The sequence below is a fragment of the Triplophysa dalaica genome, chromosome 14 (assembly GCF_015846415.1).
Source record: "Triplophysa dalaica isolate WHDGS20190420 chromosome 14, ASM1584641v1, whole genome shotgun sequence".
NCBI lineage: Eukaryota > Metazoa > Chordata > Actinopteri > Cypriniformes > Nemacheilidae > Triplophysa > Triplophysa dalaica.
Window position 1 is genome coordinate 17,194,702 of NC_079555.1, and position 21,694 is coordinate 17,216,395.

General features: G+C 36.8%; 2 protein-coding genes across 3 annotated transcripts; one reads left to right on the top strand and one right to left on the bottom strand.

The window, feature by feature from the left end:
* Positions 1-14,643: 14,643 nt before the first annotated feature.
* Positions 14,644-17,023, top strand: ttc36 (tetratricopeptide repeat domain 36). The gene is made up of 3 exons (XM_056766905.1): positions 14,644-14,840; positions 15,572-15,760; positions 16,043-17,023. The coding sequence occupies exons 1-3, from the start codon at positions 14,735-14,737 to the stop codon at positions 16,309-16,311; spliced, it is 564 nt and encodes a 187-aa protein (XP_056622883.1). The 5' UTR covers positions 14,644-14,734; the 3' UTR covers positions 16,312-17,023.
* Positions 17,024-17,157: 134 nt separating this feature from the next.
* LOC130436008 (F-box only protein 40) lies at positions 17,158-21,063 on the bottom strand. Of its 2 annotated transcripts, none has more exons than XM_056766903.1 (4): positions 21,050-21,063; positions 20,637-20,673; positions 18,639-20,471; positions 17,158-17,946 (listed from the first exon to the last, which is right to left on the bottom strand). In XM_056766903.1, the coding sequence occupies exons 2-4, from the start codon at positions 20,658-20,660 to the stop codon at positions 17,734-17,736; spliced, it is 2,070 nt and encodes a 689-aa protein (XP_056622881.1). In that variant the 5' UTR covers positions 20,661-20,673; positions 21,050-21,063; the 3' UTR covers positions 17,158-17,733. The 2 variants fall into 2 exon arrangements, with proteins under 2 accessions (XP_056622881.1, XP_056622882.1); XM_056766904.1 differs by lacking the exon at positions 21,050-21,063 and adding an exon at positions 20,974-21,040.
* Positions 21,064-21,694: the final 631 nt, after the last annotated feature.

The window sequence follows — 21,694 nt, forward strand, 5'->3', positions numbered from 1 at the left end:
CTCTATAAAATTGAACAGACTGTGACAGTTGGATGACGGATACAGACTGTGGTTTTTCTTCTGCACGGAGGAAAGAGTCTGGGATTATAAAGCCATTTTTATGGACAAACATTCATAATCACCAGTCATTTGTCAGACAGCAGTGAGACTGTTATTGGCACTTGAACCAGCAGTCAGGGAACATTCACACAGCTGTTAGCTGGAGCCTGCAGCCAGAGTTCGTGCTTTTAATGAATGCTTGTTGAGTCTCTTGAAATGTTTTGTTGGGCAGTATCCAGATGAATTAAAAAATGACAATTCTTATTTTTTTCATGAAATATTAGAGCGTTTATAGTAAATACCTTATCAATGTAGTTCTTTTTTTAATTAATGTAGCCTCATAATCTTCAGTTAAAATCTGAAAATGCACTTCCTCCCTGAAATGACGACCCATCTCAACTTACATAAAGAAAAAAACTATCGCAATTTCCGTTTCACAGGGACTTCATACAAGTTTAATGTTATTTTAACAGAGCATAATAACATACAGATCTTTTCCTTACAATTACAGTCTTGTTTATAGTCCATATTACTTGTATGCTATCCGAGTCTTTCAGATATCAGACAATACCTTGATGTACGTAAAACAATCAATATGTTGATCTCTTCTCTGCCAACACTGCTAAAATCACTCATGCCAAAATAGAAATGCTGCTTTGATGCGGGTTGAAAGTTTATCAAGGCCAAGACAGAATTAATACTCATGTGTCAAAACCAAATAGAGATAACACAGAGAAATTGAAATACTACAGTATTTGTGTGCTGTAGGAGAGATTTGGCAAGACGAATAAACTAAAAAAAATAAGAAAAGGGATACCTCATCCAAAAATGAAAATCCTGTCATCATTTAATCACCCTCGATTGTTCCAAACTTGTAAACATTTCTTTGTTCAATTAAACAGAAAGGAAGATATTTGGAAGTGACCAAACAGATCTCATCCCCTACTGACTCCCATAGTATTTATTTTGCCCACTATGGCAGTAAATAAGATATATTTGATTACTGAAGTTCTTCCAAATATCTTCCTCTGTGTTTAGCATAACAAAGAAATCTATACTACAGTGGCCGCTAGGTGTCACTGTGCTGCGACAGAAGAAAACACATGCAAACACAAAAAAGAAGCAAATCCAGAGAGAACTTCATTACTTTGGCGACACATGCCCTGCAAATACTTCAAACACAAACAAACACAGAAACGCGCTGCAAATACTCGCAACACAAACAAACATAGAAACTTGCTGCAAGCTGCACATACGACAACAGAAGTGTTTCTGGGGGACCCACAAAAATTGATGCACCTGATTGGGACGCGCTTCATCTTGACTGTTCAAATTCGTTAGTGGAGTTGTCAGCCACATTGACTATGTCGACTAGAATAAGTTGACAAGTTTTTAATCATTTTTTTAAACCTTTCAACTTTTTTACAGTGACACTTGTTTAAATAAGTCGAGCAGCTACTACACCTCATAGTTTTTGTTAAACTGTTCAAATAGACAGGCTAATAATATCCTACGGACGTACGTTAAGAAAGTTAAAATAAATTTATAAAGCAATTACTTTCAATGTGGCTGACAACTCCACTAACGAATTTGAACAGTTAAAATGAAGCCCGTCCCAATCAGGTGCATCACTTTTTGTGGTCCCCCGGAAACACTTCCGTATTATGTTTGTTTGTGTTGCGAGTATTTGCAGCGTTTTTCTGTGTTTGTTTGTGTTGCCAGTATTTGCAGGGCATGTGTCGCCAAACTAATGAATATGCTTTCTGAATTTGCTTGTGTTTTTTTGTGTTTTCTTCTGTTGCAGCGCAGTGACACCTAGCGGTCACCGTACTATACAGGTTTGGAACAATGTGAGAAAAATGATGACAGATTTTTTTTTTGGGAGGGGTGAACTGTCCCATAAACAGTCAATATTTGAAAAAGAACATTACTCTATTTGTGTGCAGAGAAGGCAGCATGCAGTTTTGAATTACAAAGAGATGAGAGTAAATTATGACAGATTGTTTATAAGGAAAAATAAAAAATCGTCAGGCAGGTTTTCTCAGTGATGGATTTTGTTCTTTGTTATCAGACTTAAACTGGAAATTTGTGTTCGGTGACTAATCAGTAAAAATTTGGATGCTTTGAGCGTTTCCTTTAGTGAATTCATTTTCATCCGCAAAACTTTTGCAGGCCGAAGTTATTTAAAGAGAGATTGAATAACAACTAATTTGCATCTTTATCTCAAACCCTCGTTTCACTGAAATTAAATGTAATGTGTGTGTTTCCCTCTGATAGTTCCACTTTATATCCACAGATTTTTAAATGTACCAAAAAACCATGCTGTGTACTGACACATCACTCACCATGCAAAAGCATTACTATAAAATTGATGTTTATTTTAAAAAATCTCCCATGCCACATTTTCTTTCTAAATGTGTCTATATATTTAAATGTTGGTATGTGTTTTTCATTTATCGATTTTTTTAATTATTTTTTAACTTCAGTGCAAAACCTCCATTAATGTTGAATGCAAAAAATGTGACTCACATCTGTAAGTACACTAAAGAAAGCTTTAAAGCGACAACGCGCCGTTTTGGTGTATGGTTCCCCCATGTGGTTGATAAGCGAAAATGTCTGTTATAAATGTCGTAAATATTAAATATAGCGTGCTAGCTACAATGAGCAGGTAATTTGCTAACATTAGCTACATAACACATTTGCAGTCACCCAAAACACAGCGCATTGACGTTAATTTATCTAGTAACCAACGCAAATAATTTTCTGTAGTTATATTTTTGGAACGACCAGGCGTTGTGCTTTGTGTAATAGGTGAAATCAATGACTGCACTCAACTTGCTATGGTAATAGTGCCTAGCACAGTAACTATAGATACCGATAACATAAGTCTAGTTGCATGAACTAAGGAATCAGCAACTTTTGACGATAAAACATTTGTTGTGGTTTGGTAGTCATCATTTACAAGCATAACTCTAAATTCGTGATGAGGCACGATCATGCTAAAGCTATTGAGACCCAGCAACATTACATAATCTCTAGTCTACCCTTATTGTTATAAATTGTGAACCAGTATCGTTAGTGCACCAATTAACAACCTGAGAATTTACTAATAAACTCGAAAGTACAGATCAGTAAGAATTTTTTTACATATAAGACTTTCAAATCCAGTAGTAGGAAGGCTTATGTTAGGTCTCCATCCGTTTTGCAACTCGTGGCCTCTTGCAGCTTGCGTAGCTGAGTTTAAGTCCTTCAGATATTGATTTGTGTGCGATCACTCTCTGTCTTATCCTCCTTGTTTTATTTGTTGGCTCTGCCAAAGTGATGGTTTGGAGACTTGAGTTGAACTAGATCATTTCGTCTTATTGTTAGCTGTTGTCTTACTCATCCCAGGGTGCGAGGAAAATGTGACGTATGCCGTAAAGCAGGAGATAGGCGGGGCTTGCAGCGTCCCGAACACCAAAGTTACAAGTGCAATTTCAGCTGACAGGAGGCTACTTAGAAAGCAATGGGAGTAAAATTTGTCCAGTTAAAAGTTGTTCTACCATTAAAATAATTTTAGATACATTAATTTAAGTTCAAAAAGTTGCTTGTTATCGCTTTAAAGACCTCACTGTCTGTATGCTGGAAAACTCTAACAGCTACATAGTGAGGCTGAGAAGCTAGTGAGATTCCTACCTGCACTGCATGCTTTCTTTCCCGACAGTAGGCTGCAAAAAATGCATAGCAATGAATTATTTAAATATTTGATCTATGTGATGAGAATTATAAAATATTGAAATACAAAAGATTAATAATAATAACTTGTGTTACATTTAAGGTGCTCCACCTAAAGTAAAAAAAATGAAACAAATATTTATACAAATAACAACAGTTCCGTTTAAGGTTCTCCACCTACCCTCTGAAATTGCATAGTGCATAGTCTTTTAAGTTTTATCTGACTGAAAACCTATTTTTACAACATTTGCGTGTGCTCTAATTTGTTTTAATTTAGTTACACTACCGGTCAAATGTTTAGGATTGATTGAAAAATATGTTTCTTATGATCTGGTGTGTGTTTCAATGTTTGAAATCATTTTAGTAGACAAAAATATAATTGTGCCACATTTTCATTAATTTTATTAGAAAACCAAATATTTATTAAACAATATTTTATATTATAATAATTTAATATTATAATTATTTTGACCAAATAATAAATAAAACGCAGTCAATAAGCATATATGGAAACTTCTTCAGTAATGTATTAAAAACTTCCCAGGTTGAGACATCAAGAATCTGGATGACAGAATGGAAAGTGTACAATTCTAGCCAAAGAGTGACTACTTTAAAGATGCTAAAATATAACAGAGTTTGTTTATTTTGGATGCGTTTAGTCACAACATAAATCCCACAGCAACATCTATGTTATTTCATGGTTTTGGTGAGTTTAACATTATTCTAAACTGTGGAAAACATGAATAAAGAGTGATCCTACATTTTTTCATATAGGAAGTCTATCCATTAGCTTAGCTTAGCAACATGCTAAGTGTCACATGCACTTAAGGAGCGCTTATTGTGTGGCATGTGGGAACATGAGTTTATGTTGTTGCTGCCTATGTACTGTTTCAGATCAGACGCTTAGGTAGCGACTAAATAGCGAAACAGCACACCACATAAACTGGAGAAGAGCCAAAGTGTACCATTTATTGGCTGAAACCAAGTGTATGTGAGTTTACTGTATGTGTGTGTTTGACTGTGTCTGTCTGGGTATAGATTTCTTAGTTGAGCGGATTACTCCACTCTAATCCTGTGCCCGTGCATATAAGCGACGGCCACCCTTCTGCACCGCGTTGGTACCGCCCAGGTACCAAACTCCCAAACCTCTGTTCAACTCCATGGGGCAGAAATGGATTAGCTAGTCAAGGCTTTGATGTCAGATTCTCTCACATATTCAATACACAGCATGAGCTCTGAAGGATTAAAATGATAACCACACCGTTACTTTAGCAACAGAAAATAACAAGCAATAGCAGCGTTCAGAAGTGAGACTATATGTGAAAGATGAAGAGTTGAAATGAAATGTACTGTAGTGGGCTTTTTTTTTCTGTTAATTAATGTCTGTTTGGCAACACATATGATCGATTTATGTTGAAGGCATCTTGGAGATGGAGCTGGGGTAAGACTTTTCTTATAATAAATTAACTAATTGACTAATCCCTGCACAATGATATTTTGTTTACATGATAATAAATAGTAAAGCTTCAAAATGTTAAATACAAGTCATTTTTTGTGTTAAGCTGAAGAAAGAAATTCATGTACATCTGGGATGACATGGGGGTGGGTAAATTATGAGAGAACTCTCTTCACATACTTATATTCTATTCAATATTTCTTTAATTTTAATTCTTAAAATTTTACCCTTGCTGTAACCTCCACTTTCATGTCAAAAAGCCTTAATAAAATTAAAGCTATAGATAAAATCAAATCCCAATCCTCTTTTTTTCTTTCTTGTTGAAGAAACTGTTCTCTGTTCGAAACTGTGTGTGTGTGTGTGTGTGTGTACGTGTGTGTGTGTGTGTGTGCGCATGACACATATAATTGCATGCGTTAACCTAACTTTGACATACTTGTTATACATGTGCGCATGTATGCTGTAGCTCTTGTAATATGTAACCTCCTGACATCAGCAGCCACAGACAAAGAAACAGGTTCCATCATTAAAGGATAATGAGAAAAGAATGTGAGGAGAGTACAACTGGCTAACAGACTGTCATTGATGTTTAAGGACTGTTTTTGTTGGCATTCGTTGCAAAGCTAACAAGACAGAGGTATAGACACACACACAGGCACAAGATAAGACTCAAACAAGACTCAAAGTTATGATACTGATCTGTTTGGACAGCAAAGCTCAAGTATACATATAAAACATCTCGTTAGCTATGTACTATATCTACTGTTAGAGTATACACTATAATAGCTTCACTTACCTGTGTCAGAATGAAGATTTAAATCTTCAGCTGGGATATTCAATAATTCAATAAACCTCACATGACCTCACCCAAAAAGACCTCATCTACCATGAAAGGCCACTGTTACCATGGAAATCGCACAACTGTTAAGGACAAAATATTTGAATTTAATTTCAAAGTGCAGAATAAGGTGTTTTTCTAACTGGGCAGTTGAATTAGAGTTCATTTCGATAAAATATTATAATTTTATAATGCATGTCAAAAAGAGGAGTTTTGGTTTGTAACTTAATGTTGTATTGGCCTAATGGTTAGAGAGTAGCCCTTGTATGGAAGCAAATAAGAGACATAATGTTTTGAATATTTTTAATACTTGAAAACTTGATTTTGAATTATTTTTCTTTGGAAACCATGTATCTGAATGTATTTGTTTCAAATTTACCTCTATGAAATTTAAATATGAAATTTCCTGATATCCAATTTAAAAACCTGAATTTAATGCTCACAAATTCAGATACAAAAAAAATCAACTTACAGAATTTCAGATAAAATACATTCAGGTTGATTAAATTTGATTGCTCTTATTCAGATCTCAAATTTCAAGTTAATATTTTTCAAACAAAACATATGTCTAATTCGACCACTTAAATTCAGATCGAAAAATTCAAGTTAAATATTCACATGGTGACATCCGGGCTACCCAGGATAGGAAAAACAGTTGAGCCCAGAGCCCGTCTGCAACTGAACCGAACCATTGAACCGAACCATTGAACCGAACCAATGAACCAAACCGACGTCGTTCGAAAAATAATAATAAAAATAATAATAATAGTTCCAAAAAATTGTTAGCAACAACATACTTTTGTTCTGTAGAGTCTGATTGTACATAAACAGAAAACTTACCGGAGCGCCTTCGTTTTCCCTAGAAGTCATCTTCTTAACAGGTTTAATATCCGTGCCTTGGCCTCTTCTTGGATCATGACAGACAGTCAGGTTGTCGTGCTCTGATAGGCCGCCCGACGTCGGTTCATTGGTTCGGTTCAATGGTTCGGTTCAATGGTTCGGTTCAATGGTTCGGTTCAATTGCAGACGGGCTCTGGGCTCAACTGTTTTTCCTATCCTGGGTAGCCCGGATGTTACCATGTGAATATTTAACTTGAATTTTTCGATCTGAATTTGAGTGGTCGAATTAGACATATGTTTTCTTTGAAAAGTATTAACTTGAAATTTGAGATCTGAATAAGAGCAATAAAATTTGATCAATCTGAATGTATTTTATCTGAAATTCTGTAAGTTGATTTTTTTTTGTATCTGAATTTGTGAGCATTAAATTCAGGTTTTTAAATTGGAAATCAAGAATTTTCATATTTAAATTTCATAGAGGTAAATTCGATACAAATAAATTCAGATACATGGTTTCCAAAGTAAAATAATTCAAAATCAAGTAGTCATAGGCTGTTAAATTTCAAAACATTATTTCTCTTATTTGCTTCCATACCCTTGCTCTGCCCACTGCTCTGGGTGTACGTGTGTTGAACACTTGCTGTGCATGTGTTCACTTCTGTGTGTATGGGTTATATGGAGAGGTCACATTTCGGTTATTGGTCACCATACCTGACAAAAAGGTCACTTTCATTTAGCAGACACTTTTATCCAAAGCGACTTACAGAGAGTTCAGGGAGCAATAAGGGATATGTCATCCAGGAACAATAATACAATAGGTGCTAATACAAAGTTACTAGTTCCAGCAAAAGCTAGACAACTACCTGTTGAGAGAAAGAGAGAGGGTTAGTGGGTTTTTTTTTCATTTGTCTATCAAGTATTCACAGAAGAGATGGGTTTTAAGTGGTGTTTTGAATGTTGTGAGAGATGTGACAGATTGGACCGAGGTAGAAAGAATGTTCCACCAGGAAGGAGTTGTGAGATCCCGTGGAGAGAGATGAAAAGGGTGTCACATGAGCCCTTTTGGGCTGTTGGAAGACGAGGCATGCTGCTGCGTTCTGAACCAGCTAGGGTGGTTTGATAGCCTTTGCAGGAAGACAAGCAAGGAGATCATTGCAGTAGTCCAACCTTGAGATTACAAGGGCCTGGAAAAGGAGTTGTGTAGAACCTTTCTAATGTTAAATAAGTCTGCGTTATCCTTGCAATATGATCATTGAAGGACAGCTGTTCATCAAATATAACTCTGAGGTTCCTGATAAAATGAAAGAAATCATTTATGCTAATTCTACAAAGGGATTGTGATCAGGTAATCATAACATAACCCTCTCTAAATCCTTAAATTTCTATAATTAATTATTGTAAATCAACTTATTTAAAATGTGGCCCACAATTACTAAACTGATCTTGGGCCAAACATCTCCCATCCTCCCATTCACAATCGGCCCAACTGTTGTCTGCTGTCATTCATCCAGTACCATCACTGCCACACATGGCCCACACTTGGCTGACATGTTGCATGACAGTGCCGGCAGTGCACATTTGGGCCGAGTTCATCTTCTATGTGTGGTCTGAGTTCTGGCAACCAGATCTGGACCACTAATGGACCGCAATTTATTGCTGTGTGTTGAACGAGAGTAAGTGGGCTATGTGGCCCATCGCTGGGCCAGACCAATTTTGCCATGTGGCCAGAGGTACTGAGCTACAGGAACACATATTTCAAGGGGGTAATATTGGGCCAGGATCTATTTTGCCCACCTGCCTGCATTCTGAATGTTCGATGCATGCACACAAATAACACTGTACGTCTCATGAAGCAGTTACTCAAAATGGCATAGACAATCTACTATTTCAAGGGCACACATGTTACACATGACAGGAAAATACTGTAAGGGGGATGATATCTGTTTTACCCACCTACCTTCATTCCACCCACTCAAACTTATGCATATATGCACATATAGTCAAAAACAATTATTTTGATGCAAGCACACAAGCACAACAGAGTATTTCTCACTAAGCACTCATCCATAATGGCATAAGGTCAGACATACTACATGTTACATATAACATGATAATGTTTCAGAGGGGTAATATTTGGGCAGAGGCTGTTTTCCCCACCTGCGTTCATTCTACCCCCACAAACGTATTCATGGATGCACATATTTTCAAAAACAATTAGTTGGATGCAAGCACACAAGCACAACAGAGTATTTTTTTCACTAAGCAGTCATCCATAATCGCATAAGGTCGGACATACTACATGATACACATAATAGGATAATATTTAGGGGGGTTATATTGGGGCAGGGTCTGTTTTGCCCACCTGCCTGCATTCTTTCTCCCGAACAAATGTATGCATGGATGCATGGATTCAAGCACACAGTCAACAGAGTATTTCTCGCAAAGCAATTATTCTTAATGGCACAGACTGTGTAATATTTCAAGGCCAAACATACTACATGTTCCACATGACAGGATGATATTACAAGGGGTGTAATACTGTGGCAGAATCTGTTTCCTCCATCTGCCTGCATTCTACCCCCTCTCACTTATGCATTGATGCACAAGTTTACAAAAATCAAGTTTGATTCATGCACACAAGCAAAGCATTTAAAAATGATAATATTTCTTTACCTAAAGTAATGCATGGTTCTGGAACCATCTAGCTGTTAACAGTTAACACGCAAATGAGGTGTGTTTTTACTGTCCAACGGTTTAAACCAACTTTATGCCAGTGGATAAGTGCTGAATTTGTAAATATGTCCTTGCATAATTTGGCAAAACAAAATAAGACTTTGAAAAAGTACAAAAACACATGCCTTGTTCTTTTGCTTCGGGTTGTTGCCGTTTTTGTTCGCTACAGACGGACAGCTCTTTTTTACCCATGGCCATATGTAAACATGCATCATCACCTGCTGCGCACTACACGATGTCCGAGACCTATTACGTCAAAGTAATTAAATAAATGAAGTATTAATGTCAAGTAATAATCCAGAAGTTATAAAAATAGCATCTTTTCATTATAGTGTTTTTGATTGAGTACTCAAGGGGGCCCCCTGGTGGTGCAGACAATTTGGGTAGTCTGTGTAGAGGGAGTATTGGCTCTGCACACAATCAACCTTTATGTCTCTGGAAGCACTAATTCATAATGCCATTGACAGAGTAATATTTCAGGGTCACACACACAATATGTTACATATGACAGGATAATACATTTACATCTATGAATTTGGCAGAGAGTTTTATCCAAAGCGACTTACAGTGCATTTCGTTTATAAATAGACACATATTTAGGTAAATATTTAGGTAAATAGACACATATTCTTCCAAGAGTAATGATTTTTTTAAATGTCTGCCATTTACTTTAAGTTAAAACTTATAGGTTTTGTCCGTAACATAGTTGAGCAAATAATGAGTAAACTTCTTGTTTTTAAAAGTAAATATCTGAAATCAATTATGCCTGAGCTTGGCAATGACTAAAAACAAAATATTTCAGGGATGATTTATCAGGGAAGATAATAATATTTTGTAAATAAATATATTTTTTCCCAGAATTATTCAAACTCAAAATCTCCCGCAATTATATATTGACCCTTATACAAGTTTTTATCAGTATGTGAGTTCCCTGGGATTGAAGACATTTCAATTATTTCCGTTAGTGCATCCATAAATGGGAGCATGTTTGTTTTAATGCAAGTTTTGTTTTTCCTTACCACTGAAACGTTTGACTTTCTTGCGGGGATGTAACTTTTTTGCTAAAAATCTGTGACCCTTGTGGCAGGGTAAGAGACACGACGGACACAAGACGGCAGGTATAACAACCCCAGAAGGGAATTTATTGTGACGCAAGGTGAAACAGTCCAAAAAGTGACAACCCGGGGTGCTCGTGATGATATCTGTCGTCCGTGATCATGCAATCTGGTTCCTTACTGGTTACTTGCTTGAATCTGCTGGTGTAAGAGACACAACGTTAGTCTGGGTGAGAAACAAGCCCCAGAGTGGTGAGTGCACGTGGTTTTTATGCCCGGCAGCTAATCAGCCTCAGGTGTATGCGACTCTGTTCCCTAGGCGATGCTGATCCTGGATCTGTACCCGCCCCGCCACACCTTCCACTAAAAACTCATTTTAATTTTTTTTTCTCCGTATTTATCCTTCTAAATATATATAGTATATGTATATATATTTCTGAAAAGCTGCTTCGCAATGATGCAAAACATTATTGTAAAAAGCACTATATAAATCAATTTGAATTGAATTGTAAGACATAAAAACCTTATTAATAATTCAAATGACTTTAATATTGCATAATACATAATACCGAGCTGCACATACAATAACAGACATATGCATGTGTGAAGTCAGTATGAAGATGCAGTATAGACACTCTTGACCCCAGAATGTTTGAATCTTTACTGGATTTAATTAGAAATGTGTGCGTTTTCCACACTTCCTTGTTAAAATAAATGAGAAATTGTTGGTTTGGCTCTGAAAACCGAAGCCAGTGTTTGTCTCTTAGGTCAACTTTCCTTTATTCCTTCTTAATTTCCCTCTTGTCCTGCAGCCACGTTCAATCTCTTCAGGCTTGGCTTTATTGTCTGCAAATGCACAGATGTCAGCCAGTATTGACATAATCAGGAAAAACGGTGCTGATGCGGTGACATTTACTGTAATAGCATCACGCTAATGTTCACATTCATGCCACACCGGATGGGACAGTGGACACAAAATCTGTACAAATATCCACACAGATGCGCACAAGAATGAATTCTGAGGCTTTAGGCATTTGACAGGTTTGAGCTGGTCTGTCAAGCTCTAAAAGAAATGCATAACTAAATAAACATTCCGATACCATCAACAAATAGCACATATTCAACTGGCTCCTAAGTAATGTCAGAGCTCCTCCGCTATGAAGAACCTTCACTGTTGGCAAGACAAAGCGTAGCGCAGTAGTACATTAGCAATGAGACAGGAGATCATTTTTTAATAGATGTCAGTGGAGGATATACTTTAGAACTGAATATTGCTAAATAAACATATTTCCACATTCCTAATTCTATTTTATGATACCTGCACACAGTGACATACTAAAGCAGGTCAAAGGATGATTTCCAATGAGAAATTAGCATGCCCTTCTCATGTTAAAGCTAATATGGGGAGTAAGGAAATTGTGTCTCATACTGTAGCCATTTGGAACACACATTTGGCGCAAGATGTGAAGAAAAAAGCCTCTCTGTCTGTATCTGGAACATGCCATTTTTCTGGCAAGCTATCCATTTAAATTGTCAAACGATCTTTGTTTGCAGACTAAAAAAAGTGGTCATGAATTCCGTGCTTTCAGAGTAAATTATATATACCTGCAAAATTAGGTTTGTGTTGTCTTTCGATTGTATGCCAGCTGTATTGCTTCAATTTTTCCAGCCTGAGAAGCACTATGAACTGGTGATAGATTTTACCCTTTTGAAATAGATGTCGGAGATGTGATAGAAAAACAAAGAGAGATATTATGGGAAGAAGAAATACACAATCCCAGAGCTCCCTCATGTGGCTCATCACAAATGTTTCAACATGTCATGTCTTAAAGCAACAGTGCAGAAAAACTCTACCTGACAACATTTAAACGTCTCTTTTTATGTTTTCTATTTTTCCAGTCAACTTGATCTCTCCAGCTGCACACTATGAATCATCACAGAATTTTCACTGAATTATGCTCAGATGTTTGTGATTGTGGATTCTGCCACCAGCTGTGTTGCATATTTGGTGCTGCTATTACGTTAACGTAAAGAAATGAATCAGTATTGTCCTTAGCAGGAGCTCTTTTGCATTTTCTTTTTAAGCCTTGTATTTTGTCATGCTTAGCGGAGCATTTTTTTATGGATTGACATCTTAAATTAACATACATATACGATAAACTACTGTGTATATATATACTGTATTAAGTATGGGGATAGTCGACACACTTTTTACGCCACTGAACTTGTCTTATGGTCTTTTTGAAAGTCAACTTCTTAATATGCATACTGGTCTGCAAAAAGCTATGGATGATTTGCAGTGTTATTGTCTAACCCATTATAATGAAAACGTCCTCTATTTGTTATCAGCTATGTGGGGATCTTCTTTTGGCATATAGAAGTCTGAAAATGTGCACTTTAACCATTTCTGAATTGTTTTAAAACTGTGTATTACAGATAAGAAACAACGGAATATGTTTTTGTCCCAAACTTTATGAAGGGATTTCTAAATGACAGCTCTGTGCAAGCTTCATAATGCATAAATTGTCACTGTATTATAGCATTATATTACAAAATGTCAGTGCATATTCAATTAATTGTATTAACTTTTGTTTGGCGCAATAACATGAGAAATATTTAATACTCAATACTTCAACTTTCAATTATATGACTAAAAAGAAATTTGAAATGTTTACTGGACAAAAAGTGTGACAACTAGCCCCAGTCTTCCGTATACAGTAAATACTTAACAAAAAAGAAATAAATTCTTGTAATTTTGTTTTATAGAGATTTAATCCCTAAAATTGTATTTTTGAAAATGGAAGCATATTCTACAATAATCTTACATTTTTGGTGTGAAGAGAAACTGGCCTACTTTGAATAAGAGATTGAAGTGAACAGTCTTTGCAATGTAAATTCATGCTAATTTATACAAGAATGATGTGCAGATGTTGGGCAGATCAGAGGGCCAAAGGGACGTGTTTTCTGTCGTATCTTCATTTGTCTACAATAATGTTTATCACAGGGTGTTCAAGGAGTGATCCAACAACACCCTAGATACAGTATCCTTCTAAAATGACTAACAGTTTGGAAGCTTTTTTTAAGCTTTATGAAAAGTTTCATCTTTTACCTGAACTAGCTTGTTGTCATTATTTCAAGTATAGTTTTGTATGAACAATAAACTATAAATAAACTATAAAAAACATTTCTTTCTTTATTTTTTATAATCCCAAGAACCTTTTTTGCCACAAAGTGCCTTGTGTTCCAATGTTTAAGGTTCTTTATGAAGCATATTTTTTTAGCGTGTACAGTAACAATTCTCTACTGTGCTGACATGTGCAAAATGTATATATGGCGCAAAAGTACATTTGCATTCTGGATATTTATATGTCATCAATTTGAATATTTGATTTGTCATTTGATCGGACCGTTGAGCATTTATTTCACAATTTGAGTTTATTTGAGTATTTCATTCATTTGAGTCACTGGTTCGAGCATTTGATTAATTATTCGAGTCACTGGTTCGAGCAGATTTGATTGATCGGTTTGAACATTTATTTTAACATTCAATATATTGGTTTGAGCATATCGTCACATGTCCTTCTGAAATCTCGGATGTCCAAATTCACTGTTTTTGAGGAAATGGAAAAACAATGTACCTTTAAAAAGTGTCTGATGAAATACCGTCGTTAAAGTTGACAAGCAATATTTTATTGCCTTTAATGATTCTTTGAGTTGTTATTTCTACCATTTAATTCATCATTTAATTCAACGAGTCCACTCGTTGTGTCAGATTAAGCTTTATTATATAAATAATGACAGATTTATGTTGTTTTCTTGCAAGTATTCATATAACCAATTTAAGAAACAGTTCCTGGACACCCCACAGCATAACAGTTGTTTTAATCAAACACAGATGTGTGCTGCACCATATCAAAGTCCTGCATCCACCCCTTCCTCTGATTGGCTCGTGTGCAGCACTAGAAAGAGTTACTCAGACAACTCCTCTTTTCCTCCCAAAAACATATGAAACTTTAAAAAGCATCATTTCAGGCTGTTTGGTTCACTGTATAGAAGATCATGGCTTCCGCAAATGACAGAGCAGTTCTACAAGCCATCTTCAACCCAACCAGTCCCTTTGGAGATGTTCCTGCATTAAATCAAGAAGACAAGCTTACAGATGATGGTAAGAAGATTACACTACTGTAGGAAAAGCTTTATACAGTAAAAGTCTCATTCCTCAACATTATTTAATGTATTATCATCATGTTAGTTAATTCATATGTTCATTGATTGTTAATGTTAGCTCATTGTGCATGAACTAATGTGACCCGATTTTTTATCTTAAATGTTTTAGTAAATGTCAAACGTAAAATTAAGAGTAAAATGAACATACCAAGAATTAATAATAAATGTTACCGTTCTTTCATGTGATTTAATGCTTGAACACATATAGACTGATAGATTTGTTACTTTAATTGCATAAGGGGATTTAGAGTATTAATTCTATTTTTAAGATGTCTTACTGTATATACCTCATTTGCATTCATCCCTACTGTATTTTTTTTTCTCACTATTCACTTATCACCGAATGCATATTTATTTACATCCACGGTACATTTATTTACATCTGTTTCAATACTACTGCTGCTGTACAGTATTTGGCAATAAGGACTAATGTTAGCAGTCATGCTACTGAAGCTTTGTTCACTTCTGATTTCTGTTTGGTTTTGTTAAAATCTGCTTAAACGTAACAATTTCGATCAGTCACTCTTTGTGGCAGGTCTATCTGCGATGAAATGGTTGACATACTGACAGCTTTAGGTACAAGGGTTGTCAGAAAGGACAAAAGAATGAAGAATGTATAAATGTAATAAGTGTGATATTTGTGTCTGTCTGGTCTCTGTGTTCCTGCAGACACTGTTTTTGACCCCGAGCTTCTGAAGCAGGTGAAAGATCTGGAACTACAGGGAGTCTCTGTCGCCGAATCTGGAGATCTGCCTGTTGCCCTTCAGCATTTTAACCAGGCCATAACGGTCCTGCCGCAAAGAGCCTCGGCCTACAATAACCGAGCCCAGACCAAACGTCTACAGGGAGATACTATAGGTCACACATGTCTTCTTTATCTTTCAGAATAAGAGAGCAGGAAAAAAAGATGCACTCTTGAAATCCATTTTAGATGCATTTTATTGCTGGTGATCACTTGATCGTTTTAGATTCTTTAAGGGGACATTTTATTAAAAAATAATAATAGTTAATTAATTTAAGCAGTTACACTTATCAAATATACATATGCTATCATTATTCATAAAGGGGTCATAGATAGTAATACAACATTGTCCCTATGATTCCTTAATTTGAATATGGAGATAATGTGTTGTATCTCAGGTGCAGTGGAGGATCTTGAGAAGGCGATATCTCTGAGCCGAGGCACAGGACGAACAGCGTGCCAGGCTCTGGTCCAGCGCGGGCTTCTGCTCAGGTTGGCTGGCAGAAACGAAGAGGCCCGGGTGGACTTTGAGAAGGCAGCAGCTCTGGGCAGTGAGTTTGCCCGGCAACAGGCTGTGATTTTAAATCCATACGCTGCCCTGTGTAACCGTATGCTGTCAGAGGTCATCAATAAAATACGCAATCCAGAAATATCAGAGATTAAATAAGAAGTCATATGATGAGGTGACGTGCTAAAAACACACTCAGAAATCTGTTCACTTGTATAGCAACAAAGACGTTTATTGTATATGCACAACGTGAACCACATGTTTGTAAACAGTCTTGTTAGTAAAAACAATTCTATTTCACAGATTATTGTGATTTTGGAAATAAGGGTATGCAACAGCACAAGAATACAAGCTATATCTAAAAACAGAATAAACAATGCCACTGCATTTCTCGCTTTAATTACTGGTATGACAAAATATTTAGAAGCAAAACGAAGTAAAATAAAAATTACGTCGGTTTACACAAAAAACAAGCATAAAAAATGTCCTTTCTAATATTTAACTTTTTTGTTCTACACTATTGGCAGTTTTGTAATTTGTTTTATTTGAACAAACTCATTTTTTGATTTATTTTTAATTCAAGTAAAGTTAAATAAGTTAACATCTGTAATGTTCAATAAAAAAAAAATATCTTGTTTCACCAATTTCGCACTCGAAAACAAGACAAAATATGAAATACTAAGAAATTCATACTGAAGTACACAGGCAAATTTAGGGGGTAACAACTTTTAAAGTGTATGAGTATTTTCTGCCACTAGAGGTCATCCAAGATTTGTTGGAAAAAACTGCACATCAAGATTTGTATGAAGACAACTTTTCATATTGTTCACAACAAGATTTGTACCAAATAAAATATTTCCTTGTTAATTTATCATTTATTTATGGATTGATTATTCATTTATTTATTCATTGATTTTAATTAATTATAAAAATAACTAGATACTCAAACATGTCAAATTGAATGTGGTTTTACCTTATATAAATGTGTGTTTTGAATTTTTGTACGCGACCGGGCACAAATTTGGGATCACTTTATCATGCTCTTAAAAACGTTTAATCTGGAGGTGCATGTTTCAGTGTTTGAAATAATTTGGATGGTCAAAAAAATATTGTGCCAACATATTCATTTATTTCTGGAATTTTTTTGAATGGATTACTTGTATAAAATAATGAATTAAAAGCCGGCAATAAGAGTCAATCATATATGGAAATTCCTTCAATACTGTTTAAAAAGCGTCCCAGGATGAGACATCAGGAAGCAGGCTTATAAATGCCAAGAGAATGATTTAGCAAATTGTAGTCAATGGGTGACTAATATGAAAGTGCTTAAATAGAACATAGAGTTTCTTTATTTTGAGTACTTTTAGTCACAACATAATTCCCACAGTTACAACTGTATGCCATGGTTTGCATGAGTTTTGCCATTATTCTAAAATGTGGAAAAAATATATAAATAAGGAATGAGTTAGTGATCCCAAACTTTTGACTGGTAGTGTATGTGAAACATTTCACATGTTCATCCAGACGTTATACTGTGTGTTGATATGCACAAGAGCTTGTGTCCTACTGATGCATTTTAATCTATTTATCACTTGTCAATGGTGAAAAACTCTTGACCAGAATCTGAAAAGCCTCTCTTTCCCCCTGGAGGTCTGTTATGCTGGGTAAAGCCACAGGTTCACTCCTGATCTCTTTCTGATAGAATGGACAGACCTTGAGGTGCTCTGACATGGGGGTCACGTCTTCAAACAACCATTCATCTACTGGTGAGAACAGAGTGCTGAACTCCCATGTCTGAAAGGAGATGAGGAAGATCCAAGATATGTATTATTTTGGTAAAAGCACTAGGTTGATAAAATTAGTACATAGTGATCTAAAAGCACATATATGCAGAAGCCGTGTTGACACTTTCTGGCTGTAAATGTTTTGCATCAAAATAATGATGATCTATGATGATGAATGATGTGGTTATTTTTACTTCTTCATATATCCAGTAAAATCACTCTTACACCAGATGATTAAAAATACAACAAAATGCTTTGGAATTCTGAATTTATTTCTAAGAAAAGGTCTTGCATCATTTGGTGCAGATACGATTGGTTGAATATTTAATTGTCCAGTGCAATACTGTTCATACATCTTGGGTTAATTTTTGCTAAACTCCATAGCACTGATTCAATGGCTTTTTTTGCAGGTTATGATCCTGTCGGTTGAACACTGAGATCAATTACTTCACAAACATTGGACAGAGCAAGAGATAGTGACCAATTGTCTTTCAAAAGCAAAGGTTCAGCAATGTGTTGCTGACTGACATGATGTGTCCAAAGCGACCCATGTTCGACCTTCCTGCTGCTCTCTGACCCACATACCGCAGCGATCAGAGAACAGTGCCTGACCATATTTAGCGTGTTTATCATGCACGGCACATCTGGTTAAAACATGGTGTAAGTACTATACTGATAGGCAGAATATGAGCAAAAAAATACCTTTTTCCGAGTCCTCCATGTGAATCCGCCATGTGAATATGTCTTTTTCTCCCACTTGAGGGACACCATGCCCTTCTGCTGTAGAACAGTGCTACAGACCTCTCTCATTAGCTGGGACACCTGAGCTAGATAACCCAATGACACGCTGTCCAAAAAACTCACAATGTGATGTAAGATCTCAAAAGGAAGTCTGCTCAGTGAGTCAAGATTCTTCTCTCGCTTCCGTTCGCTGCTGGCACTTCTTACACCCTTGTACAGCATTGCTGCTACTTCCGGTTGAACTGTGAATGTGCTGAGATCTTGATCATATTTCACGCTTGCTCTGTACTTAGATGGTCTAAAATGCCTCTGGTTGAAAGTGCAGCCCAGGTAAGCCAGCGGACAACGTTGCATAAACCAGCCGTTGAGACTGGACTGGATATCCCCATGTACGTTCCTGAAGTGCCAGGGGTATTCGTCACGTCTGAAAGAGTGACAGCACAAGAAAGTGAAGGCCGAGCAAGATTTGTTGTGTCTCCTTGTCACGCATTCCGTCTGAATCTGCAAGTGTAGGTTTTGAGGTCGACCCTCGACAACATCAGCCAAAGATGCTTCGCTATTGAATGGAGCGGAGTGGAAACTATACGTCTGGGTTGCGAAGTCAACATACATTCCATCGGTTCCAACCGTTTCACATATCTGATGACCTTTTAATTCTCTTTCCAGGCAGCACAGAAGCGTGGCCTCTTCCTCATTTGCCTTCAGGAATTCTTCAATGCCTAAATCGGACGTGTCCACGTTCTGATCCATCTTCTTGACCATGCGTGATGGATCCTTGAGGTGGCTACGCTTGGCTCTGTAGCTGGTCGGCACATTAAAAGAACGTACGGTCTGAACTTCAATGGGCTCTAAATTACCGTAAACAAAATCTTTTTCTTTAGGTGTGCAAGCAGCCAGCTGGCCAAAGTTGATAAGCATGCACCCATTGTGCTGCAGGTACATATTGTATTCAGCTACATTGACCTCTTCACGGAGTCTCTCAAGAACTCCATCCTGCCAAGGGGCTAACCCTGTTCTAGAAACTTCGGCATCATTGGAAACCTGAGGGGTCACTTTTTGTTTTTCCTCTTCCATCACAGCACTACCTTTTCCCTCTAAGTTCTTGATTGTCTGCTGGCATCCTTCTTTCTCCTTCGCAAACATTTTTTCCCACATACTATAGTTTTCCAAACAGGCCACGTCTTTGCTCTTAGCAAGGGCCAGCCTCTCTTCTTCAGTTAGTTCCTGTACCTCTTCCCCATCCTCCAAGATCTCTTCTGGGTTTAAGATATTTGTATCCCACTTTTCTTGGTCAACACCTCCTATAGCACCATCCAGTGGAACTTCGGGTTCCTCTATCTTCTCAATTAACTCGGGGAAGAGCGTCTTCATCTTTATTGAGGTAAACAAGAGCTTCTGATCTCTAAGACCCATGGCGAGGTCCATGTCTTTGACATAGTTTGGATTCTCCAGTGCGTTCTTGTAGAAGGTTGTGTCTGTTTCACTAACAGGCCATCGATTCCATTCCAAGGTACAAGTGACTACGCTAGCAGGACACGTTTCCAGGTGCTTGGCAAGTCTTTGTCGTATCATGGTCATCGGACAGCCATAACCAGAGTTGAGGCAGGGTACGATTTCCTTCGGGCAGATGAGACGATGCTCATCCTCTTTGCAAAGGTGGAAGGCAGCTCCACAGTGCAGATGGCAGGTTATGAAGACACATGAGCTGCATATATCTACAGGAAGCTTGCACTGTTGGTTGTGACATTTCTCACAGTGCGGATGAAGGCCAGTGCCAGTTCTTGTACTCTTGCCCTAGAGGTAGCAATCAAATGTAATTCCACTCATTTAAAAAGTATATTAAATGCCCAAAGGGAATTGTGTTTTTGTGTTTCTATTGTTTCTGTGTGCTACATAAATCATTGCTTGTTTAAAAACAGAAGTGCATGACAATTCTACTTGAAGTGAGCAGAGGCTTACCATGTCTGTTGATATTTTCTGCATATGAAAATAGACTCTGAAACGAGACAAGGGAATAAGTTCTGAAACCAAACCGAGGCAAGGGGCCAGTGTTGCTATAGTCTGGCAAAATATTGACTCGTTTTTATAGATAAGATATGATGTAAATCACTCGAAAAATACCTTATCAAGCTACAATATTTGCATATGGTCCACTGATAAGTAAAAATCTAATTGAGAAAACAAGTCTATCATCAGAGCTTTAATTTGACGTTTTAAACGGCTAAATCTAGATATTTGTGTTTATACTTTACAAACCATGCAAACACTGCACACTGTAATACATGTTTCTACTTACAATAAGAAGACATTAAAATAGTTTACTCAAGACGTTGCTGTCTAGTATAAACACAGGTCACTCTTACTGTACTTACTCTTGACTGCCCCGAGGTTGTGATTGTTTTATTGTGCTTGTATGGTTATACATATCTCTCCTCTGTTCTGCTGTTATAAATAGACCAAACAAGACTTGCCAGGCTAGTGTGTGTGAGCCTTTGACAGACAAGGTTACATGACTTCACACACGATTACCGTCATTTGTGTTTGGTGCTAATTTATGTCAAGAATGATCAATGGCTCTGAATTACCACCTTCCAAATGAGGACAATAGCTTTTCATTTAACAATCGGTGAGGTAAGATGGGTCAACTGATAATGACAGACTACTGTGCGCTTTTTCATACAGTAATCTGTTTAAAGTGAATCAATACCATTGTAATTCCTTTATAGACCACTCTTGGGCGAAAATATGGCACGTGCAATAATAATAGTATTAGATATGTTTTCCACTAGATGTCATTATAACCCTTTGATGTGGATGGGAGACCAAACGATTGCTCTTCCTGAAGATTTTGTTTTCGCCCTATGCTTATGAAATGTGTGTGGGGAAGAAACTCTTGATAATAAAATTGGTCAACATTGAAATTTAAAATAGATCCCCATATATTCATTTAATTTGGCCCAGCGTGAAAAGGTGTAAAAGACACCCAGTTTTGACCTTTACCAAAAAGTTTCAAAATA